Source organism: Oncorhynchus tshawytscha, linkage group LG05, assembly GCF_018296145.1.
Source record: "Oncorhynchus tshawytscha isolate Ot180627B linkage group LG05, Otsh_v2.0, whole genome shotgun sequence".
Classification (NCBI taxonomy): Eukaryota; Metazoa; Chordata; class Actinopteri; order Salmoniformes; family Salmonidae; genus Oncorhynchus; species Oncorhynchus tshawytscha.
This window is the reverse complement of record NC_056433.1, coordinates 89,334,986-89,361,281: the sequence shown is the minus strand read 5'-3', so window position 1 is coordinate 89,361,281 and position 26,296 is coordinate 89,334,986. Positions and strand designations below refer to the sequence as shown.

The following is a 26,296-nucleotide window of genomic DNA, read 5'->3' as shown; positions in this document are numbered from 1 at the left end:
TAGGCCCTGTTAGAACCTGATACTACCAACAGTTCAATAAGCCCTGACTATAGGCCCTGTTAGAACCTGATACTACCAACAGTTCAATAAGCCCAGACTATAGGCCCTGTTAACCTGATACTACCAACAGTTCAATAAGCCCTGACTATAGGCCCTGTTAAAACCTGATACTACCAACAGTTCAATAAGCCCTGACTATAGGCCCTGTTAAAACCTGATACTACCAACAGTTCAATAAGCCCTGACTATAGGCCCTGTTAGAACCTGATACTACCAACAGTTCAATAAGCCCTGTTAAAACCTGATACAACCAACAGTTCAATAAGCCCTGACTATAGGCCCTGTTAAAACCTGATACTACCAACAGTTCAATAAGCCCTGTCTATAGGCCCTGTTAGAACCTGATACTACCAACAGTTCAATAAGCCCTGTTAAAACCTGATACTACCAACAGTTCAATAAGCCCTGACTATAGGCCCTGTTAAAACCTGATACTACCAACAGTTCAATAAGCCCAGACTATAGGCCCTGTTAAAACCTGATACTACCAACAGTTCAATAAGCCCTGACTATAGGCCCTGTTAAAACCTGATACTACCAACAGTTCAATAAGCCCTGTTAAAACCTGATACTACCAACAGTTCAATAAGCCCTGACTATAGGCCCTGTTAAAACCTGATACTACCAACAGTTCAATAAGCCCTGTCTATAGGCCCTGTTAGAACCTGATACTACCAACAGTTCAATAAGCCCTGTTAAAACCTGATACTACCAACAGTTCAATAAGCCCTGACTATAGGCCCTGTTAAAACCTGATACTACCAACAGTTCAATAAGCCCTGACTATAGGCCCTGTTAAAACCTGATACTACCAACAGTTCAATAAGCCCAGACTATAGGCCCTGTTAAAACCTGATACTACCAACAGTTCAATAAGCCCTGACTATAGGCCCTGTTAAAACCTGATACTACCAACAGTTCAATAAGCCCTGACTATAGGCCCTGTTAAAACCTGATACTACCAACAGTTCAATAAGCCCTGACTATAGGCCCTGTTAGAACCTGATACTACCAACAGTTCAATAAGCCCTGTTAAAACCTGATACTACCAACAGTTCAATAAGCCCTGACTATAGGCCCTGTTAAAACCTGATACTACCAACAGTTCAATAAGCCCTGACTATAGGCCCTGTTAGAACCTGATACTACCAACAGTTCAATAAGCCCTGTTAAAACCTGATACTACCAACAGTTCAATAAGCCCTGTCTATAGGCCCTGTTAAAACCTGATACTACCAACAGTTCAATAAGCCCTGTCCCCTGTTAGAACCTGATACTACCAACAGTTCAATAAGCCCTGACTATAGGCCCTGATAAAACCTGATACTACAAACAGTTAAATAAACCCTGACTATAGGCCCTGTTAGAACCTGATACTACCAACAGTTCAATAAGCCCTGACTATAGGCCCTGTTAGAACCTGATGCTACCAACAGTTCAATAAGCCCTGTCTATAGGCCCTGTTAAAACCTGATACTACCAACAGTTCAATAAACCCTGACTATAGGCCCTGTTAAAACCTGATACTACCAACAGTTCAATAAGCCCTGACTATAGGCCCTGTTAAAACCTGATACTACCAACAGTTCAATAAACCCTGACTATAGGCCCTGTTAAAACCTGATACTACCAACAGTTCAATAAGCCCTGACTATAGTCCCTGTTAAAACCTGATACTACCAACAGTTCAATAAACCCTGACTATAGGCCCTGTTAGAACCTGATACTACCAACAGTTCAATAAGCCCTGACTATAGGCCCTGTTAGAACCTGATACTACCAACAGTTCAATAAGCCCTGTCTATAGGCCCTGTTAGAACCTGATACTACCAACAGTTCAATAAGCCCTGACTATAGGCCCTGTTAGAACCTGATACTACCAACAGTTCAATAAGCCCAGACTATAGGCCCTGTTAACCTGATACTACCAACAGTTCAATAAGCCCTGACTATAGGCCCTGTTAAAACCTGATACTACCAACAGTTCAATAAGCCCTGACTATAGGCCCTGTTAAAACCTGATACTACCAACAGTTCAATAAGCCCTGACTATAGGCCCTGTTAGAACCTGATACTACCAACAGTTCAATAAGCCCTGTTAAAACCTGATACTACCAACAGTTCAATAAGCCCTGACTATAGGCCCTGTTAAAACCTGATACTACCAACAGTTCAATAAGCCCTGTCTATAGGCCCTGTTAGAACCTGATACTACCAACAGTTCAATAAGCCCTGTTAAAACCTGATACTACCAACAGTTCAATAAGCCCTGACTATAGGCCCTGTTAAAACCTGATACTACCAACAGTTCAATAAGCCCAGACTATAGGCCCTGTTAAAACCTGATACTACCAACAGTTCAATAAGCCCTGACTATAGGCCCTGTTAAAACCTGATACTACCAACAGTTCAATAAGCCCTGTTAAAACCTGATACTACCAACAGTTCAATAAGCCCTGACTATAGGCCCTGTTAAAACCTGATACTACCAACAGTTCAATAAGCCCTGTCTATAGGCCCTGTTAGAACCTGATACTACCAACAGTTCAATAAGCCCTGTTAAAACCTGATACTACCAACAGTTCAATAAGCCCTGACTATAGGCCCTGTTAAAACCTGATACTACCAACAGTTCAATAAGCCCTGACTATAGGCCCTGTTAAAACCTGATACTACCAACAGTTCAATAAGCCCTGACTATAGGCCCTGTTAGAACCTGATACTACCAACAGTTCAATAAGCCCTGTTAAAACCTGATACTACCAACAGTTCAATAAGCCCTGACTATAGGCCCTGTTAAAACCTGATACTACCAACAGTTCAATAAGCCCTGTCTATAGGCCCTGTTAGAACCTGATACTACCAACAGTTCAATAAGCCCTGTTAAAACCTGATACTACCAACAGTTCAATAAGCCCTGACTATAGGCCCTGTTAAAACCTGATACTACCAACAGTTCAATAAGCCCAGACTATAGGCCCTGTTAAAACCTGATACTACCAACAGTTCAATAAGCCCTGACTATAGGCCCTGTTAAAACCTGATACTACCAACAGTTCAATAAGCCCTGTTAAAACCTGATACTACCAACAGTTCAATAAGCCCTGACTATAGGCCCTGTTAAAACCTGATACTACCAACAGTTCAATAAGCCCTGTCTATAGGCCCTGTTAGAACCTGATACTACCAACAGTTCAATAAGCCCTGACTATAGGCCCTGTTAAAACCTGATACTACCAACAGTTCAATAAGCCCTGACTATAGGCCCTGTTAAAACCTGATACTACCAACAGTTCAATAAGCCCAGACTATAGGCCCTGTTAAAACCTGATACTACCAACAGTTCAATAAGCCCTGACTATAGGCCCTGTTAAAACCTGATACTACCAACAGTTCAATAAGCCCTGACTATAGGCCCTGTTAAAACCTGATACTACCAACAGTTCAATAAGCCCTGACTATAGGCCCTGTTAGAACCTGATACTACCAACAGTTCAATAAGCCCTGTTAAAACCTGATACTACCAACAGTTCAATAAGCCCTGACTATAGGCCCTGTTAAAACCTGATACTACCAACAGTTCAATAAGCCCTGTCTATAGGCCCTGTTAGAACCTGATACTACCAACAGTTCAATAAGCCCTGACTATAGGCCCTGTTAGAACCTGATACTACCAACAGTTCAATAAGCCCTGACTATAGGCCCTGTTAGAACCTGATACTACCAACAGTTCAATAAGCCCTGACTATAGGCCCTGTTAGAACCTGATACTACCAACAGTTCAATAAGCCCTGTCTATAGGCCCTGTTAAAACCTGATACTACCAACAGTTCAATAAGCCCTGACTATAGGCCCTGTTAGAACCTGATACTACCAACAGTTCAATAAGCCCAGACTATAGGCCCTGTTAAAACCTGATACTACCAACAGTTCAATAAGCCCTGACTATAGGCCCTGTTAAAACCTGATACTACCAACAGTTCAATAAGCCCTGACTATAGGCCCTGTTAAAACCTGATACTACCAACAGTTCAATAAGCCCTGACTATAGGCCCTGTTAGAACCTGATACTACCAACAGTTCAATAAGCCCTGTTAAAACCTGATACTACCAACAGTTCAATAAGCCCTGACTATAGGCCCTGTTAAAACCTGATACTACCAACAGTTCAATAAGCCCTGACTATAGGCCCTGTTAAAACCTGATACTACCAACAGTTCAATAAGCCCTGTCTATAGGCCCTGTTAGAACCTGATACTACCAACAGTTCAATAAGCCCTGACTATAGGCCCTGTTAGAACCTGATACTACCAACAGTTCAATAAGCCCTGTCTATAGGCCCTGTTAAAACCTGATACTACCAACAGTTCAATAAGCCCTGACTATAGGCCCTGTTAAAACCTGATACTACCAACAGTTCAATAAGCCCTGACTATAGGCCCTGTTAGAACCTGATACTACCAACAGTTCAATAAGCCCTGTTAAAACCTGATACTACCAACAGTTCAATAAGCCCTGTTAAAACCTGATACTACCAACAGTTCAATAAGCCCTGACTATAGGCCCTGTTAAAACCTGATACTACCAACAGTTCAATAAGCCCTGACTATAGGCCCTGTTAAAACCTGATACTACCAACAGTTCAATAAGCCCTGACTATAGGCCCTGTTAAAACCTGATACTACCAACAGTTCAATAAGCCCTGACTATAGGCCCTGTTAAAACCTGATACTACCAACAGTTCAATAAGCCCTGACTATAGGCCTTGTTAAAACCTGATACTACCAACAGTTCAATAAGCCCTGACTATAGGCCCTGTTAAAACCTGACAACCTATTCACTCCCAGAAGATGTTTTGGAAATTGAGCATCATTATATTTTCATTAGGTTGACACAGAAGCATTTAATTTGGCTTATAATAATGGTCCGCTCACTTAGTTTATTTTTTATTTAACAAGTCAGTTAAGATCAAATTCTTATTTACAACGACGGCCTACCAAAAGGCCTCCTGCGGGGACGAAGGCCTGGGATTAAAAATGTAACAAATAAATATAGGACAAAACACACATCACGAACAGGAGAGACACATCACTCCATAAAGAGAGACCTAAGACAACAGCATGGTAGCAACACAACATGATAACAACACGGCAGAATCACAACATGGTAGCATCACAACATGGTAGCATCACAACATGGTAGAAACACAACATGATAACAACACGGTAGCATCACAACATGGTAGCATCACAACATGGTAGCATCACAACATGGTAGCATCACAACATGGTAGAAACACAACATGATAACAACACGGTAGCATCACAACATGGTAGCATCACAACATGGTAGCAACACAACATGATAACAACACCGTAGTATCACAACATGGTAGCATCACAACATGGTAGCAACACAACATGATAACAACACGGTAGCATCACAACATGGTAGCATCACAACACGGTAGCAACACAACATGATAACAACACGGTAGCATCACAACATGGTAGAACACAGTATGGTAGCATCACAACATGGTAGCATCACAACATGGTAGCAACACAACATGATAACAACACGGTAGCATCACAACATGGTAGCAACACAACATGGTAGAAACACAGCATGGTAGAAACACAACATGGTAGCATCACAACATGGTAGCAACACAACACAGTAGCATCACAACATGGTAGCAACACAACATGGTAGAAACACAACATGGTAGCATCACAACATGGTAGCAACACAACATGGTAGCAACACAACATGGTAGAAACACAACATGGTAGCATCACAACATGGTAGCAACACAACACGGTAGCATCACAACACGGTAGCAACACAACACGGTAGCATCACAACACGGTAGCAATACAACATGGTAGCAACACAACATGGTAGAAACACAACATGGTAGCATCACAACATGGTAGCAACACAACACGGTAGCATCACAACACGGTAGCAACACAACATGGTAGAAACACAACATGGTAGCATCACAACATGGTAGCATCACAACATGGTAGAATCACAACATGGTAGCATCACAACATGGTAGCAACACAACATGGTAGCAACACAACATGGTAGAAACACAACATGGTAGCAGCACAAAACATGGTACAAACATGATTGGGGACAGACAACAGCACAAAGGGTAAGAAGGTAGAGACAACAATACATCACACAAATCAGTCACAAGTGTCAGAGTGTCCATGACTGAGTCTTTGAATGAAGAGATGGAGATAAAACTGTCCAGTTTGAGTATTTGTTGCAGCTCGTTAATCACTATGATGGGAATGTGTCTGTGGCTACGTAGAGGTTTCTCACGTCGCAGGAATATAGGCCAGCCATTTCCATTGATAGGCTTAAATGTTGTCTCAATCACTGTGAGTAACTATAGAAAAGAGAGGAGAGGTTGCTTCTGTTATAGAGAGGAGAGGTTGCTTCTGTTATGATTTGATTTGATTTGATTTGAGAGGAGAGATTGCTTCTGTTATGAGAGGAGAGGTTGCTTCTGTTATAGAGAGGAGAGGTTGCTTCTGTTATAGAGAGGAGAGGTTGCTTCTGTTATAGAGAGGAGAGGTTGCTTCTGTTATAGAGAGGAGAGGTTGCTTCTGTTAAAGAGAGGAGAGGTTGCTTCTGTTATAGAGAGGAGAGGTTGCTTCTGTTATAGAGAGGAGAGGTTGCTTCTGTTATGAGAGGAGAGGTTGCTTCTGTTAAAGAGAGGAGAGGTTGCTTCTGTTATAGAGAGGAGAGGTTGCTTCTGTTATGAGAGGAGAGGTTGCTTCTGTTATAGAGAGGAGAGAGAAGATGAGAGGTTGTTTTGTTCCTTTACCTTACACGAGTTAATGTGACACTAAACTCAGATACTCTATATCTTCCTGGCTGGGCCAAGTAGTATCCTGTCATACTCTATATCTTCCTGACTGGGCCAAGTAGTATCCTGTCATACTCTATATCTTCCTGGCTGGGCCAAGTAGCATCCAGTCACACACATTGTTCTGCTGCGAATCAACCACTAACACAACAACAACAATAATATCATGTCAATATCAATATCATATCAGGTTATATACAGGGTGTTACGGTACAGATTCAGTGTGGAGGCTATATACAGGGGGTACCGGTACAGAGTCAATGCGGAGGCTATATACAGGGGGGTACCGGTACAGAGTCAATGTGGAGGCTATATACAGGGTGTTACGGTACAGAGTCAATGTGGAGGCTATATACAGGGGGCACCGGTACAGAGTCAATGTGGAGGCTATATACAGGGGTTACCAGTACAGAGTCAATGTGGAGGCTATATACAGGGGGTACCGGTACAGAGTCAATGTGGAGGCTATATACAGGGTATTATGGTACAGAGTCAATGTGGAGGCTATATACAGGGTGTTACGGTACAGAGTCAATGTGGAGGCTATATACAGGGTGTTACGTTACAGAGTCAATGTGGAGGCTATATACAGGGGGGTACCGGTACAGAGTCAGTGTGGAGGCTATATACAGGGGGTACTGGTACAGAGTCCATGTGGAGGCTATATACAGGGTATTATGGTACAGAGTCAATGTGGAGGCTATATACAGGGTGTTACGTTACAGAGTCAATGTGGAGGCTATATACAGGGGGTACCAGTACAGAGTCAATGTGGAGGCTATATACAGGGGATACCGGTACAGAGTCAATGTGGAGGCTATATACAGGGGGTACCGGTACAGAGTCAATGTGGAGGCTATATACAGGGGATACCGGTACAGAGTCAATGTGGAGGCTATATACAGGGTGCTACGGTACAGAGTCAATGTGGAGGCTATATACAGGGTGTTAGGGAACAGAGTCAATGTGGAGGCTATATACAGGGGGTACCGGTACAGAGTCAATGTGGAGGTTATATACAGGGTGTTACGGTACAGAGTCAATGTGGAGGCTATATACAGGGTGTTACGGTACAGAGTCAATGTGGAGGCTATATACAGGGGGGTACCGGTACAGAGTCAATGTGGAGGCTATATACAAGGGGTACCGGCACAGAGTCAATGTGGAGGCTATATACAGGGTATTATGGTACAGAGTCAATGTGGAGGCTATATACAGGGTGTTACGTTACAGAGTCAATGTGGAGGCTATATACAGGGTGTTACGGTACAGAGTCAATGTGGAGGCTATATACAGGGGGTACCGGTACAGAGTCAATGTGGAGGCTATATACAGGGGGTACCGGTACAGAGTCAATGTGGAGGCTATATACAGGGTGTTACGGTACAGAGTCAATGTGGAGGCTATATACAGGGTGTTACGGTACAGAGTCAATGTGGAGGCTATATACAGGGTATTACGGTACAGAGTCAATGTGGAGGCTATATACAGGGGGTACCGGTACAGAGTCAATGTGGAGGCTATATACAGGGTGTTACGGTACAGAGTCAATGTGGAGGCTATATACAGGGGGTACCGGTACAGAGTCAATGTGGAGGCTATATACAGGGTGTTACGGTACAGAGTCAATGTGGAGGCTATTTACAGGGATACCGGTACAGAGTCAATGTGGAGGCTATATACAGGGTGTTACGGTACAGAGTCAATGTGGAGGCTATTTACAGGGGAGTGATGAGGGAGTGATGGGGTGATGGGATGATGGGAGTGATTGGATAATGGGGTGATGGGATGATGGGATGATGGGGTGATGGGGCGCAGGTTTGCTGTAATGAGGGTTGTCAGGTTTGCTGTAATGAGGGTTGTCAGGTGTGCGTAATGATTGGTTGTCAGGTGTGTGTAATGATTGGTTGTCAGGTGTGTGTAATGATTGGTTGTCAGGTGTGTGTAATGATTGCTTGTCAGGTGTGTGTAATGATTGATTGTCAGGTGTGTGTAATGATTTGTTGTCAGGTGTGTGTAATGATTGGTTGGGGATGTAGATGCGCTCCTGAGAGCAGGTAGCAGGCGTTCCCTCTCCAGAGGCTGACAGATGTCTACGTCCCAAAGCACGGGGGCAACGATTCGGGGGGGCTGAATGATGGGCGCACTCAGGACAGAAACCTCTCCCGAATCGTGGAGACAGGACAGGGCATCGGCTTTGATGTTCTTTGAACCTGGACGATATGACATGGTGAAGTTGAATCAAGGGAAGAAAAGGACCCATTTTGCTTGGTGCAGTCAGTATGTACTCCAGGTTCCGATGATCGATGAGGATGATAAATGGACCCTTGGCGCCCTCCAGCCAGTGTCTCCACTCCTCTATTTCCAACTTCACCTCCAGGAGGTCCAGGTCGCCAACGTCCTAGTTCCGCCCTGCTGGAGAAAGTTTCCTTGTGTAGTTTGCACACGGATAACATTTTTGTGGTTCGGAAACAGGACGGCCCCCACGCCCACTTCTGAGGCGTCCACCTCCACTACGAAGGGCATGAAGGGCACTGGGTGTTTCAGCAACCGGGCGGAGGTGAAACACCCCTTTAGTAACCGGACGGCCTCATTGGCTGCAGGACTCCACACCAACTTACGGGGATCGCCCTTGAGGAGAGAGGAGAGGCGATGGAGCTGACGTTTTTAAGAAGCGGCGGTATAAGTTGCCAAATCCCCTAAACACGTTGTAGCCCCTGTGGTTGGGGCAAGCCATGACCGTTCCCCTCCCTCACTCCCCTCTCACTAGCTCCCCTCTCCCTCTCCCTAGCTGCCCTCTCCTCACTCCATCCCCTCTCCTCACTCCCCTCTCCCTCTCCTTAGCTCCCCTCCCCCTTCCCTAGCTCCCCTCTTCTCACTCATCCCCTCTCCCTCTCCCTAGCTCCCCTCTTCTCACTCCATCCCCTCTCCCAAGCTCCCCTCTCCTCACTCCATCCCCTCTACTCACTTCCCTCTCCTTCTCCCTAGCTCCCCTCTCCTCACTCCATCCCCGCTCCTTCTCCCTAGCTCCCCTCTCCTCACTCCATCCCCTCTCCTCACTCCCCTCTCCCTCTCCTTAGCTCCCCTCCCCCTTCCCTAGCTCCCCTCTCCCACTCCCATCCCCTCTCCCTCTCCCTAGCTGCCTTCTCCTCACTCCATCCCCTCTCCTCACTCCCCTCTCCCTCTCCTTAGCTCCCTTCCCCCTTCCCTAGCTCCCCTCTCCTCACTCCATCCCCTCTCCTTCTCCCTAGCTCCCCTCTTCTCACTCTATCCCCTCTCCCAAGCTCCCCTCTCCTCACTCCATCCCCTCTCCTCACTCCCCTCTCCCACTCCCATCCCCTCTCCCTCTCCCTAGCTGCCCTCTCCTCACTCCATCCCCTCTCCTCACTCCCCTCCCCTCTCCTTAGCTCCCTTCACCCCTTCCCTAGCTCCCCTCTCCTCACTCCATCCCCTCTCCTCACTCCCCTCTCCCTCTCCCTCTCCCTAGCTCCCCTCTCCTCACTCCATCCCCTCTCCCTCTCCCAAGCTCCCCTCTTCTCCCTCTCCCTCTCCCTAGCTCCCCTCTCCTCATTCCATCCCCTCTCCTTCTCCCTAGCTCCCCTCTTCTCACTCCATCCCCTCTCCCAAGCTCCCCTCTCCTCACTCCATCCCGCTCCTTCTCCCTAGCTCCCTCTCCTCACTCCATCCCTCTCCTTCTCCCTAGCTCCCCTCTTCTCACTCCATCCCCTCTCCCTCTCCCAAGCTCCCCTCTTCTCACTCATCCCCTCTCCCTCTCCCTCTCCCAAGCTCCCCTCTCCTCACTCCAACCCCTCTCCTTCTCCCTAGCTCCTCTTCTCACTCATCCCCTCTCCCTCTCCCTCTCCCAAGCTCCCCTCTCCTCACTCCATCCCCTCTCCTTCTCCCTAGCTCCCCTCTTCTTACTCATCCCCTCTCCCTCTCCCTCTCCCAAGCTCCCCTCTCCTCACTCCATCCCCTCTCCTTCTCCCTAGCTCCCCTCTTCTCACTCATCCCCTCTCCCAAGCTCCCCTCTCCTCACTCCCCTCTCCCTCTCCCTAGCTCCCTCTCCTCACTCCATCCCCTCTCCTTCTCCCTAGCTCCCCTCTTCTCACTCCATCCCCTCTCCCTCTCCCAAGCTCCCCTCTTCTCCCTCTCCCTCTCCCTAGCTCCCCTCTTCTCACTCCATCCCCTCTCCCTCTCCCTAGCTCACCTCTCCTCACTCCATCCCCTCTCCCTCTCCCTAGCTCCCCTCTCCTCACTCCATCCCCTCTCCCTCTCCCAAGCTCCCCTCTCCTCACTCCATCGCTCCCCTCTCCTCACTCCATCCCCTCTCCCTCTCCCTAGCTCCCCTCTTCTCACTCATCCCCTCTCCCAAGCTCCCCTCTCCTCACTCCATCCCCTCTCCCTCTCCCTAGCCCCCTCTTCTCACTCATCCCCTCTCCCAAGCTCCCCTCTCCTCACTCCATTACCTCTCTCTCCCCTCTCCCCTCTCCTCACTCCATCCCCTCTCCTCACTCCATCGCTCCCCTCTCCTCACTCCATCTCTCCCCTCTCCTCACTCCATCCCCTCTCCTCACTCCATCGCTCCCCTCTCCTCACTCCATCCCCTCTCCCTAGCTCCCCTCTTCTCACTCATCCCCTCTCCCAAGCTCCCCTCTTCTCACTCATCCCCTCTCCCAAGCTCCCCTCTCCTCACTCCATCCCCTCTCCGTCTCCCTAGCCCCCTCTTCTCACTCATCCCCTCTCCTCACTCCATTACCTCTCTCTCCCCTCTCCTCACTCCATCCCCTCACCCTCTCCATCCCCGCTCCCTCCCTCGCTCCCTTCTCCCTCTCCCTTTCTCCCCTCTCCCCTCTCCTCACTCCATCCTCTCTCCCTCTCCACTCCCCTCACTCCATCCCATCTCCCTCTATCTCTCTCTCCCTCACTCCTCTCTCCTCACTCCATCCTCTCTCCCTCGCTCCGCTCTCCCCTTCTCCCTCTCTCTCTCTCTCCTCACTCCATCCTCTCTCCCTCGCTCCGCTCTCCCCTTCTCCCTCTCTCTCTCTCTCTCACCCTTCTCCCTCTCTCCCTCACTCCCCTCTCCTCACTCCATCGCCTCTCCCTCTCTCATCAGCAGTGAAATGATTTCCCAGAGGCAATTACCAGAGCTCACCTGTTTAATCAAATACAGTATATCTTGAAGTGAATGCAGCATACTTTCTCCCTCCCTCTTCTCCCGCTTCTCTCTCTCTCTCTCTCTCTCTCTCTCTCTCTCTCTCTCTCTCTCTGCTTCTCTCTCTCTCTGATTCTCTCTCTCTCTCTCTCTCTCTCTCTCTGTCTCTCCCTCTGTCTCTCTCTCTCCTCTCTCCTCTCTTTCTCCCGCTTCTCTCACTCACTCTCTCTCTCTCTCTCCTGCTTCTCTCTCTCTCCTGATTCTCTCTCTCTCTCTCTCTCCTCTGTCTCTCCCTCTCTCTCTCTCTCCTCCTGCTTCTCTCTCTCTCTGTCTCTCCCTCTGTCTCTCCCTCTGTCTCTCTCTCTCTCTCTCTCTCTCTCCCTCTGTCTCTCTCTCTCTCTCTCTCTCTGTGTGTCTCCCCTGTCTGTCTCTCTGTCTCTCTGTCTCTCTCTCTCTCTCTCTCTGTGTCTCTCCCTCTGTCTCTCTCTCTCTCTCTCTCTGTGTCTCTCCCTCTGTCTCTCTGTCTCTCTCTGTCTCTCTCTCTCTCTGTGTGTCTCTCCCTCTGTCTCTCTCTCTGTCTCTCTCTGTCTCTCTCTGTGTGTGTCTCTCTCTCTCTCTCTGTGTCTCTCTCTCTCTCTCTGTGTCTCTGTCTCTCTCTCTCTCTCTCTCTCTCCCTCTGTCTCTCTCTGTCTCTGTCTCTCTCTCTCTCTCTCTCTCTCTCTCTCTCTCTCTCTGTGTCTCTCCCTCTGTCTCTCTCTCTGTCTCTCTCTGTCTCTCTCTGTCTCTCTTTCTCTCTCTGTGTCTCCAAAGCAAGTGAGGTAGACCCTCTCTCTCTCTCTCTCTCATTCTCTCTCTGTGTCTCTCCCTCTGTCTCTCTGGTGTGTCTCTCTCTGTCTCTCTCTCTCTCTTGCTGTGTCTCTCCCTCTGTCTCTCTCTCTCTCTCTCTCTGTCTCTCTCTGTCTCTCTCTGTCTCTCCCTCTGTCTCTCTCTCTCTCTGTCTCTCTCTGTCTCTCCCTCTGTCTCTCTCTCTCTCTCTCTCTCTCTCTCTCTTTCTACCTCCCGTTTCCTCCCAAAGACAAGGTTTAATTCGGAGGATTACCTTAATGCTGTTGTTTGTGATGTGTGTTAGAGTGGGATGCTTTGGTAATGAACCCACCAAGCCTGACCAGAAACATTATCCATCAGCTGCTACCTGGATACACTCAACTCAATCAGATTTTGGACAATAAGGCAGAGCTGGACAATAAGGCAGAGCTTTGATGGGCATCAATACCTCTGGCTGTCTCTCTCACACAAATGCATGCACACACACACACACACGCACACACGCACACACGCATGCACGCACGCACGCGCACGCACGCACACACACACACACACACACACACCACACACCACACACACACACACACACACACACACACACACACACACACACACACACACACACACACACACACACACACACACACACACACACACAACACACACACAACACACACACACACACACACACACACACACACACACACACACACACACACACACACACACACACACACACACACACACACACACACACACACCACACACACACACACACACACACCACACACACACACACACACACACACACACACACACACACACACACACACACACACACACACACACACACACACACACACACACACACACACACACACACACACACACACACACACACACACACACACACACACACACACACACACACACACACACACACACACACACACACACACACACACATAGTTTATCTATGTGGTGAGTCACCTTGTTTGATTCTCCTCAGAGAAGTCTTTGTGTCAGCTTTTAAAATGGCTGCCCAGATTCCCCTATTTATCACCCTGACCTGCAAGGGAGGAACGGCCAGAGACCTGGGAATGTTAATAGATAGTAAACTCCTGGATCGTGCAGTTAGTCTGACACAGTTTATGTACCGTTTCTATAGTACAAACATCTATTTTGACATTTGAAATCCTAGGGGGAAGGGATAAACATCTTTCTGTTTCTCCAAGCCAGTCAGTGTTGTCTGTCTATGGCACACTGGAACACATAAAGGGTAACAGACAGGTGTAATGTTTTGTTACATTACAACAGAACCAATCATCTGGGCCAATAATATAATAATATAATAATATAAAGGGTGTGTCCCCCGAATGGCAGATCCTTATATAGTCCACTACTTCTGACCAGGGCTCATAGTGTGTCATTTGGGACATACACTGGACTACTTCTGACCAGGGCTCATAGTGTGTCATTTGGGACACAACCTGGACTACTTCTGACCAGGTCTCATAGTGTGTCATTTGGGAATTAATAAACTGAGGCAAGACGGAACTGTTTCTGTAGTGTGGTTCTCACAGTGGTCTCTCTCTCCTCTCTGTCCCCCAGGATGGATAGATATCCTTGGGGCTCAGTGGGGCTGGCTGTAGTAGTGTGGTTCTCACAGGGTCCTCTCTCTCCTCTCTGTCCCCCAGGATGGATAGATATCCTCAGGGCTCTGTAGTGTGGTTCTAACAGGGTCCTCTCTCTCCTCTCTGTCCCCCAGGATGGATAGATATCCCTGGGGCTCTGTGGGGGCTGGCTGTAGTAGTGTGCTTCTCACAGGGTCCTCTCTCTCCCCCAGGATGGATAGATATCCCCGGGGCTCTGTGGGGGCTGGCTGTAGTAGTGTGCTTCTCACAGGGTCCTCTCTCTCCCCAGGATGGATAGATATCCCCGGGGCTCTGTGGGGGCTGGCTGTAGTAGTGTGCTTCTCACAGGGTCCTCTCTCTCCCCCAGGATGGATAGATATCCCCAGGGCTCTGTTGGGGCTGGCTGTAGTAGTGTGTTTCTCACAGGGTCCTCTCTCTCCCCCAGGTTGGATAGATATCCTCGGGGCTCTGTGGGGCTGGCTGTAGTAGTGTGCTTCTCACAGGGTCCTCTCTCTCCCCCAGGATGGATAGATATCCTCAGGGCTCTGTGGGGCTGGCTGTAGTAGTGTGGTTCTAACAGGGTCCTCTCTCTCCCCCAGGATGGATAGATATCCTCGGGGCTCTGTGGGGCTGGCTGTAGTAGTGTGGTTCTAACTTGCTCGTTATTACTGCATTGTCGGAACTAGAAGCACAAGCATTTCGCTACACTCGCATTAACATCTGCTAACCATGTGTATGTGACAAATAAAATTTGATTTGATTTGATTTGATTTATATCTCCCCCAGGTTGGATAGATATCCTCGGGGCTCTGTAGTGTGGTTCTAACAGGGTCCTCTCTCTCCTCTCTGTCCCCCAGGATGGATAGATATCCTCGGGGCTCTGTGGGGCTGGCTGTAGTAGTGTGGTTCTAACAGGGTCCTCTCTCTCCTCTCTGTCCCCCAGGTTGGATAGCTATCTTCGGGGCCCTGTGGCTGCTGGTGCTGGCTGACATCCAGGACTTTGAGATCATTCTGCACAGAGTGGAGTGGGCCACACTGCTGTTCTTCGCTGCTCTGTTTGTTCTCATGGAGGTCTGGTTCACACAGACACACACATAACCACACATAACCATGGCACTGGGCAGTGGGATGTTCACAGAGAACATTTAGTAAGGATATAAAGAATGTGTGAATTAATTCTAATTCTATCTAAAAGCCATACAGGGAGAGGGGAGGAGAGGAGAGGAGGAGGGGGGGGGGGAGAGGAGAGGGGGGAGAGGAAAGGGAGAGGGGGAGGAGAGGAGAGGGAGAGGACAGGAGAGGGAGAGGACAGGGGGAGGAGAGGGGGATGGGGAGGAGAGGGGGAGGGGGAGAGGGAGAGGGGGAGGGGTGGAGAGGCGGGGATGAGAGGGGGAGGGAGAGGAGAGGACAGGGGGAGGAGAGGAGAGGGGGAGGAGAGAGGGAGGAGAGGGGGATGGGGAGGAGAGGGGGAGGGGGAGGTAAGGGGGAGGGGTGGAGAGGGGGAGAGGAGAGGACATGGGGAGGAGAGGGAGAGGGGAGGGGGAGGGAGAGGAGAGGAGAGGGGAGGGGAGGGGGAGAGGGGGGAGAGGAGAGGAGAGGGGGAGGAGAGGGGAGGGGGAGGAGAGGGGAGGGGAGGGGGAGGAGAGGGGGAGGAGAGGATAGGGAGAGGAGAGGACAGGGAGAGGAGAGGGGGATGGGGAGGGGAGGGGGAGGGGGGAGGAGAGGAGAGGAGAGGAGAGGACAGGGAGATGAGGAGGAGAGTATAGGGGGGAGGAGAGGGGGATGGGAGAGTGAGGAGAGGGGGAGGAGAGGACAGGGGGAGGAGAGGAGAGGAGAGGGGGAGGAGCGGAGGAGAGGAGAGGGGGAGGAGAGGAGAGGACAGGGGGAGGAGAGGAGAGGGGAGGGGGAGGAGAGGGGGGGGGGAGGGAGGAGAGGAGAGGAGAGGAGGGGGAGGGGGAGGGGAGGAGAGGAGAGGGAGAGGAGAGGACAGGGGGATGGGGAGGAGGAGAGGACAGGGGGAGGAGAGGAGAGGGGGATGGGGAGGGGAGGGGAGGAGAGGAGAGAGGACAGGGGATGAGGAGGAGAGTATAGGGGGAGGAGAGGGGGATGGGAGGGGAGGGTGAGGAGAGGAGAGGGTGAGGAGAGGAGAGGACAGGGGAGGAGAGGAGAGGGGGAGGAGAGGAGAAGGGGAGGGGGAGGAGAGGAGAGGGGGAGGAGAGGAGAAGACAGGGGGAGGAGAGGAGAGGGGGAGGAGAGGAGAAGGGGAGGGGGAGGAGAGGAGAGGGGGAGGAAAGGAGAGGACAGGGGGAGGAGAGGAGAGGGGGAAGAGAGGGGAGGTGGAGAGGGGGGGGGGGAGGAGAGGGGGGGGGGAGGAGAGGAGAGGGGAGGGAGTGGAGAGGACAGGAGGATGGGGAGGAGAGGACAGGGGGAGGAGAGGAGAGGGGGAGGAGAGGAGAGGACAGGGGGAAGAGAGGAGAACGGGAGGCGAGGAGAACGGGAGGGGGAGGAGAGGGGGATGGGGAGAGACAGTAGAAACAGAATGACTGCTATGTTTGCTGTTAGTCTGTTTCCTTGTTTTAATCCTTTGTTTTTTAAAGGGCCCAATCTCACCCCAAAACACAGCCCTTAATCGTACTGTGTTTGTACGCGTGCGTCCATTGGTGTGTGTGTGTGTGTGTGTGTGTGTGTGTGTGTGTGTGTGTGTGTGTGTGTGTGTGTGTGTGTGTGTTTTGTTTGTTTGTTTGTTTGTTTGTTTGTTTGTTTGTTTATTGCAGAAACTCTATAAAGTGTTTAGCCAGTCAATGGAAACACAGAAAAACATGGCTCAGAGCCATCGGACAGGACAGACAGGACAGTATCTGTCACTTTCAAATAGATGTCTGAATTATACACAGTTTCTCTTCTCATGGTGAAATAGAGAATCAGCATTACACAGTAAAGTATATCACATTGGATAAATGTTTCATTCTTTAATCAGGGCCTGATTTAGACCTGGGACACCAGGTGGGTGATTCCCCTCTAATCAGGGCCTGATTTAGACCTGGGACACCAGGTGGGTGATTCCCCTCTAATCAGGGCCTGATTTAGACCTGGGACACCAGGTGGGTGATTCCCCTCTAATCAGGGCCTGATTTAGACCTGGGACACCAGGTGGGTGAATCAGGGCCTGATTTAGACCTGGGACACCAGGTGGGTGATTCCCCTCTAATCAGGGCCTGATTTAGACCTGGGACACCAGGTGGGTGATTCCCCTCTAATCAGGGCCTGATTTAGACCTGGGACACCAGGTGGGTGATTCCCCTCTAATCAGGGCCTGATTTAGACCTGGGACACCAGGTGGGTGATTCCCCTCTAATCAGGGCCTGATTTAGACCTGGGACACCAGGTGGGTGATTCCCCTAATCAGGGACTGAATCAGGGGGTGACTGGTTTAGACCTGGGACACCAGGTGGGTGATTCCCCAGGGCCTCTAATCAGGGACTGATTTAGACCTGGGACACCAGGTGGGTGATTCCCCTCTAATCAGGGACTGATTTAGACCTGGGACACCAGGTGGGTGATTCCCCTCTAATCAGGGCCTGATTTAGACCTGGGACACCAGGTGGGTGATTCCCCTCTAATCAGGGCCTGATTTAGACCTGGGACACCAGGTGGGTGATTCAACTCTAATCAGGGCCTGATTTAGACCTGGGACACCAGGCTGGTGATTCCCCTCTAATCAGGGACTGGTTTAGACCTGGGACACCAGGTGGGTGATTCCCCTCTAATCAGGGACTGGTTTAGACCTGGGACACCAGGTGGGTGATTCCCCTCTAATCAGGGACTGGTTTAGACCTGGGACACCAGGTGGGTGATTCCCCTCTAATCAGGGACAGGTTTAGACCTGGGACACCAGGTGGGTGATTCCCCTCTAATCAGGGACTGATTTAGACCTGGGACACCAGGTGGGTGATTCCCCTCTAATCAGGGACTGGTTTAGACCTGGGACACCAGGTGGGTGATTCCCCTCTAATCAGGGACTGGTTTAGACCTGGGACACCAGGTGGGTGATTCCCCTCTGATCAGGGACTGGTTTAGACCTGGGACACCAGGTGGGTGATTCCCCTGATCAGGGACTCTGATCAGGGACTGGGGACTTTAGACCTGGGACACCAGGTGGGTGATTCCCCTCTAATCAGGGACTGACTTAGACCTGGGACACCAGGTGGGTGATTCCCCTCTAATCAGGGACTGGTTTAGACCTGGGACACCAGGTGGGTGATTCCCCTCTAATCAGGGACTGGTTTAGACCTGGGACACCAGGTGGGTGATTCCCCCAGGGACTCTGATCAGGGACTGGTTTAGACCTGGGACACCAGGTGGGTGATTCCCCTCTGATCAGGGACTGGTTTAGACCTGGGACACCAGGTGGGTGATTCCCCTCTAATCAGGGACTGACTTAGACCTGGGACACCAGGTGGGTGATTCCCCTCTAATCAGGGACTGGTTTAGACCTGGGACACCAGGTGGGTGATTCCCCTCTAATCAGGGCCTGATTTAGACCTGGGACACCAGGTGGGTGATTCCCCCAGGTGGGTGAATCAGGGCCTGATTTAGACCTGGGACACCAGGTGGGTGATTCCCCTCTATTCAGGGCCTGATTTAGACCTGGGACACCAGGTGGGTGATTCCCCTCTAATCAGGGACTGATTTAGACCTGGGACACCAGGTGGGTGATTCCCCTCTAATCAGGGACTAATTTAGACCTGGGACACCAGGTGGGTGATTCCCCTCTAATCAGGGACTAATTTAGACCTGGGACACCAGGTGGGTGATTCCCCTCTAATCAGGGCCTGATTTAGACCTGGGACACCAGGTGGGTGATTCCCCTCTAATCAGGGACGGATTTAGACCTGGGACACCAGGTGGGTGATTCCCCTCTAATCAGGGACTGATTTAGACCTGGGACACCAGGTGGGTGATTTCCTTCTAATCAGGGCCTGATTTAGACCTGGGACACCAGGTGGGTGATTCCCCTCTAATCAGGGACTGATTTATACCTGGGACACCAGGCTGGTGATTCCCCTCTAATCAGGGACTGGTTTAGACCTGGGACACCAGGTGGGTGATTCCCCTCTAATCAGGGACTGGTTTAGACCTGGGACACCAGGTGGGTGATTCCCCTCTAATCAGGGACTGGTTTAGACCTGGGACACCAGGTGGGTGATTCCCCTCTAATCAGGGACTGGTTTAGACCTGCGACACCAGATGGGTGATTCCCCTCTAATCAGGGACTGATTTAGAACTGTTGAATAGCCCTGGTGTAGACTAACCCAAACTCTTACAGTAGACCTGCTGGGTAATATTTGGATATCCCTGGTGTAGACAAATATAGGAAAACCAAGAAGAGGGGATATAGTTGAGACTGTTTCAAATTTCAGCTCAGGAGCCTACTTCTCATGGTCAAACCTAAACACTTTCTCTTCTGTCCCTCCCTATAGGCTTTGGCCCAGCTACAGCTTATCGACTATATTGGTGTGCAGACGGCCCTGCTCATAAAAGTAAGTTGAACTTTGTTTTAAAGAATGTACCATCATCACACTCCTGTCATATTGAACGTATAGAGGCTGATAGACTGTTGGTTCTCAATGTGTTCTGTGTTTCATGCTGTGGCCTATGTTTATATACAGTACCAGTCAAAAGTTTGGGCTCTTACTCATTCAAGTGTTCTTTATTTTTACTATTTTCTAAATTATATAATAATAGTGAAGACATCAACACTATGAAATAACACATATGGAATCATATAGTAACCAAAATAGTGTTAAACAAATCAACATATATTTTAGACTTGAGATTGTTCAAAGTAGCCACCCTTTGCCAAAGTAGCCACCCAAAGCCACCCTTTGCCTTGATGACAGCTTTGTACACTCTTGGCATTCTCTCAACCAGCTTCATGAGCGAGTCACCTGCAAAGCATTCCAGGGTGTGTCTTGGTAAAGGTAATTTGTGGAGCTTAAAAGTGTAATGTAACCAGCCGTAACCTGCCGTTGTGTCCTGCCACTGCCCCACCCCTCACTGTCACACTACCGCTGTTTAGGGTAGACCCCATTGCTGTTTCCTTCTTCATGAGGTAGTCACCTGGAATGCATTTCAATTAACAGGTGTGTCTTGTTAAAAGTTCATTTGTGGAATTTCTTTCCTTCTTAATGCATTTGAGACAATCAGTTGTGTTGTGACAAGGTAGGGGTGGTAAAAAGAAGAGAGCCCGATTTGGTAAAAAAAGCAAATCCATATTATGGCAAGAACAGCTCAAATAAGCAAAGAGAAACGAAAGTCCATCATTACTTTAAGACATGAAGGTCAGTCAATATGGAAAATGTCAAGAACTTTGAAAGTTTCTTCAAGTGCAGTCGCAAAAACCATCAAGCGCTCTGATGAACTGTCTCTAAAGGAGGAAAGGAAGAATCAGAGTTATCTCTGGAACCCTTAGGATGACAAATCAGAGCCAGATTACTGAATGTAAGTACATTATTTACCTTCGGAGGTGAATGTATCAAACCAGTTCCCATGATGCATTTTTGTTGTTGTTGTGCACTCTTCTCAAACAATAGCATGGTCTTTTTTCCCTCTGTAATAGCTACTCTAAATTGAACCCTGCTGTTAGAATAACAAGAATTCAAGCTTTCTGCCCATTTAAGACATGCCTACAGCTGTTTAAACTCAGTTTTTCACAATTCCTGACATTTCATCCTAGTAAAAATTCCCTGCCTTTGGTAATTTAGGATCACACCTTTATTTTAAGAATGTGAAATGTCAGAATAATAGTAGAGAGAATGATTTATTTCAGATTTTATTTCTCATCACATTCCCAGTGGGTCAGAAGTTTACATACACTCAATTCATATTTGATAGCATTGGCTTTAAATTAATTAACTTGGGTCAAATGTTTCGGGTAGCCTTCCACAAGCTTCCCACAATAAGTTGGGTGAATTTTGACCCATTCTTCCTGGCAGAGCTGGTGTAACTGAGTCAGGTTTGTAGGCCTCTTTGCTCGCACACACTTTTTCAGTTCTCCCCACAAATTTTCTATAGGTCAGATATTTATAAATATACACACAGGTCAGATATATATATATATATATACAGGTCAGATGTATTTAAACACAGGTCAGATATATATATATATATACACCGGTCAGATATATATATATATAAACACAGGTCAGATATATATATTCACAGGTCATATATATATATATATATATTTATTTATATACACAGGTCAAATATATATATATATGTATATATATATATATACACACACAGGTCAGATATATATATATGTATAAACACAAGTCAGATATATATATTCACAGGTCATATATATATATATACATTTATTTATATATACAGGTCAAATATATATATATATGTATATATATATATATATATATATATATATATATATATATATATATATATATACACACACAGGTCAGATATATATATACAGGTCAGATATATATATATACACAGGTCAGATATATATACACACAGGTCAAATATATATATATATGTATATATATATATATATACACACACAGGTCAGATATATATATATGTATAAACACAGGTCAGATATATATATTCACAGGTCATATATATATATATACATTTATTTATATATACAGGTCAAATATATATATATATGTATATATATATATATATATATATATATATATACACACACAGGTCAGATATATATATACAGGTCAGATATATATATATACACAGGTCAGATATATATACACACAGGTCAAATATATATATATATATATATATACACAGGTCAGATATATATACACACAGGTCAGACATTGCTCAAAAAATAAAGGGAACACTTAAACAACACAATGTAACTCCAAGTCAATCACACTTCTGTGAAATCAAACTGTCCACTTAGATAGCAACACTGATTGACAATAAATTTCACATGCTGTTGTGCAAATGGAATAGACAACAGGTGGAAATTATAGGCAATTAAGCAAGACACCCCCAATAAAGGAGTGGTTCTGCAGGTGGTGACCACAGACCACTTCTCAGTTCCTATGCTTCCTGGCTGATGTTTTGGTCACTTTTGAATGCTGGCGGTGCTTTCACTCTAGTGGTAGCATGAGACGGAATCTACAACCCACACAAGTGGCTCAGGTAGTGCAGCTCATCCAGGATGGCACATCAATGCGAGCTGTGGCAAGATGGTTTGCTGTGTCTGTCAGCGTAGCGTCCAGAGCATGGAGGTGCTACCGGGAGACAGGCCAGTACATCAGGAGACATGGAGGAGGCCGTAGGAGGGCAACAACCCAGCAGCAGGACCGCTACCTCCGCCTTTGTGCAAGGAGGAGCAGAAGGAGCACTGCCAGAGCCCTGCAAAATCAAATCAAATCAAATCAAATTTTATTTGTCACATACACATGGTTAGCAGATGTTAATGCGAGTGTAGCGAAATGCTTGTGCTTCTAGTTCCGACAATGCAGTAATAACGAGCAAGTAATCTAACTAACAATTCCAAAAAAAAAACTACTGTCTTATACACAGTGTAAGGGGATAAAGAATATGTACATAAGGATATATGAATGAGTGATGGTACAGAGCAGCATAGGCAAGATACAGTAGATGATATCGAGTACAGTATATACATATGAGATAAGTATGTAAACCAAGTGGCATAGTTAAAGTGGCTAGTGATACATGTATTACATAAGGATGCAGTCGATGATATAGAGTACAGTATCAACGTATGCATATGAGATGAACAATGTAGGGTAAGTAACATTATATAAGGTAGCATTGTTTAAAGTGGCTAGTGATATATTTACATCATTTCCCATCAATTCCCATGATTAAAGTGGCTGGAGTAGAGTCAGTGTCATTGACAGTGTGTTGGCAGTAGCCACTCAATGTTAGTGGTGGCTGTTTAACAGTCTGATGGCCTTGAGATAGAAGCTGTTTTTCAGTCTCTCGGTCCCAGCTTTGATGCACCTGTACTGACCTCGCCTTCTGGATGACAGCGGGGTGAACAGGCAGTGGCTCGGGTGGTTGATGTCCTTGATGATCTTTATGGCCTTCCTGTAGCATCGGGTGGTGTAGGTGTCCTGGAGGGCAGGTAGTTTGCCCCCGGTGATGCGTTGTGCAGACCTCACTACCCTCTGGAGAGCCTTACGGTTGAGGGCGGTGCAGTTGCCATACCAGGCGGTGATACAGCCCGCCAGGATGCTCTCGATTGTGCATCTGTAGAAGTTTGTGAGTGCTTTTGGTGACAAGCCGAATTTCTTCAGCCTCCTGAGGTTGAAGAGGCGCTGCTGCGCCTTCCTCACGATGCTGTCTGTGTGAGTGGACCAATTCAGTTTGTCTGTGATGTGTATGCCGAGGAACTTAAAACTTGCTACCCTCTCCACTACTGTTCCATCGATGTGGATGGGGGTGTTCCCTCTGCTGTTTCCTGAAGTCCACAATCATCTCCTTAGTTTTGTTGACGTTGAGTGTGAGGTTATTTTCCTGACACCACACTCCGAGGGCCCTCACCTCCTCCCTGTAGGCCGTCTCGTCGTTGTTGGTAATCAAGCCTACCACTGTTGTGTCGTCCGCAAACTTGATGATTGAGTTGGAGGCGTGCATGGCCACGCAGTCGTGGGTGAACAGGGAGTACAGGAGGGGGCTCAGAACGCACCCTTGTGGGGCCCCAGTGTTGAGGATCAGCGGGGAGGAGATGTTGTTGCCTACCCTCACCACCTGGGGGCGGCCCGTCAGGAAGTCCAGTACCCAGTTGCACAGGGCGGGGTCGAGACCCAGGGTCTCGAGCTTGATGACGAGCTTGGAGGGTACTATGGTGTTGAATGCCGAGCTGTAGTCGATGAACAGCATTCTCACATAGGTATTCCTCTTGTCCAGATGGGTTAGGGCAGTGTGCAGTGTGGTTGAGATTGCATCGTCTGTGGACCTATTTGGGCGGTAAGCAAATTGGAGTGGGTCAAGGGTGTCAGGTAGGGTGGAGGTGATATGGTCCTTGACTAGTCTCTCAAAGCACTTCATGATGACGGATGTGAGTGCTACGGGCGGTAGTCGTTTAGCTCAGTTACCTTAGCTTTCTTGGGAACAGGAACAATGGTGGCCCTCTTGAAGCATGTGGGAACAGCAGACTGGTATAGGGATTGGTTGAATATGTCCGTAAACACACCGGCCAGCTGGTCTGCGCATGCTCTGAGGGCGCGGCTGGGGATGCCGTCTGGGCCTGCAGCCTTGCGAGGGTTAACACGTTTAAATGTCTTACTCACTTCGGCTGCAGTGAAGGAGAGACCGCATGATTCCGTTGCAGGCCGTGTCAGTGGCACTGTATTGTCCTCAAAGCGGGCAAAAAGTTATTTAGTCTGCCTGGGAGCAAGACATCCTGGTCCGTGACTGGGCTGGGTTTCTTCCTGTAGTCCGTGATTGACTGTAGACCCTGCCACATACCTCTTGTGTCTGAGCCGTTGAATTGAGATTCTACTTTGTCTCTGTACTGGCGCTTAGCTTGTTTGATAGCCTTGCGGAGGGAATAGCTGCACTGTTTGTATTCAGTCATGTTACCAGACACCTTGCCCTGATTAAAAGCAGTGGTTCGTGCCTTCAGTTTCACACGAATGCTGCCATCAATCCACGGTTTCTGGTTAGGGAATGTTTTAATCGTTGCTATGGGAACGACATCTTCAACGCACGTTCTAATGAACTCGCACACCGTATCAGCGTATTCGTCAATGTTGTTGTCTGACGCAATACGAAACATCTCCCAGTCCACGTGATGGAAGCAGTCTTGGAGTGTGGAGTCAGCTTGGTCGGACCAGCGTTGGACAGACCTCAGCGTGGGAGCTTCTTGTTTTAGTTTCTGTCTGTAGGCAGGGATCAACAAAATGGAGTCGTGGTCAGCTTTTCCGAAAGGGGGCGGGGGGGCAGGGCCTTATATGCGTCGCGGAAGTTAGAGTAACAATGATCCAGGGTCTTTCCACCCCTGGTTGCGCAATCAATATGCTGATAAAATTTAGGGAGTCTTGTTTTCAGATTAGCCTTGTTAAAATCCCCAGCTACAATGAATGCAGCCTCCGGATAAATCGTTTCCAGTTTGCAGAGAGTTAAATAAAGTTCGTTCAGAGCCATCGATGTGTCTGCTTGGGGGGATATATACGGCTGTGATTATAATCGAAGAGAATTCTCTTGGTAGATAATGCGGTCTACATTTGATTGTGAGGAATTCTAAATCAGGTGAACAGAAGGATTTGAGTTCCTGTATGTTTCCTTCATCACACCATGTCACTTTAGTCATAAGGCATACGCCCCCGCCCGTCTTCTTACCAGAGAGATGTTTGTTTCTGTCGGCGCGATGCGTGGAGAAACCCGCTGGCTGCACCGCTTCGGATTGCGTCTCTCCAGTTAGCCATGTTTCCGTGAAGCAGAGAACGTTACAGTCTCTGATGTCCCTCTGGAATGCTACCCTTGCTCGGATTTCATCAACCTTGTTGTCAAGAGACTGGACATTGGCAAGAAGAATGCTGGGGAGTGGTGCACGATGTGCCCGTCTCCGGAGTCTGACCAGAAGACCGCTTCGTTTCCCTCTTTTTCTGAGTCGTTTTTTTTTTGGGTCGCTGCATGTGATCCACTCGGTTACACTGGTTGTAAGGCAGAACTCAGGATCCGCATCGCGAAAAACATATTCTTGGTCGTACT

At 48.1% G+C, this 26,296-nt stretch overlaps 1 protein-coding gene across 1 annotated transcript in view; it reads left to right on the top strand.

The window, feature by feature from the left end:
* oca2 (oculocutaneous albinism II) overlaps positions 1-26,296 on the top strand; it is a 207,960-nt gene that overhangs the window by 156,243 nt on the left and 25,421 nt on the right. Inside the window, exons 19-20 of the mRNA XM_042322671.1 lie at positions 15,504-15,631; positions 20,041-20,100. Of these exons, the coding sequence (XP_042178605.1) occupies positions 15,504-15,631; positions 20,041-20,100 (188 nt within the window). The remainder of the gene's footprint in view (positions 1-15,503; positions 15,632-20,040; positions 20,101-26,296) is intronic.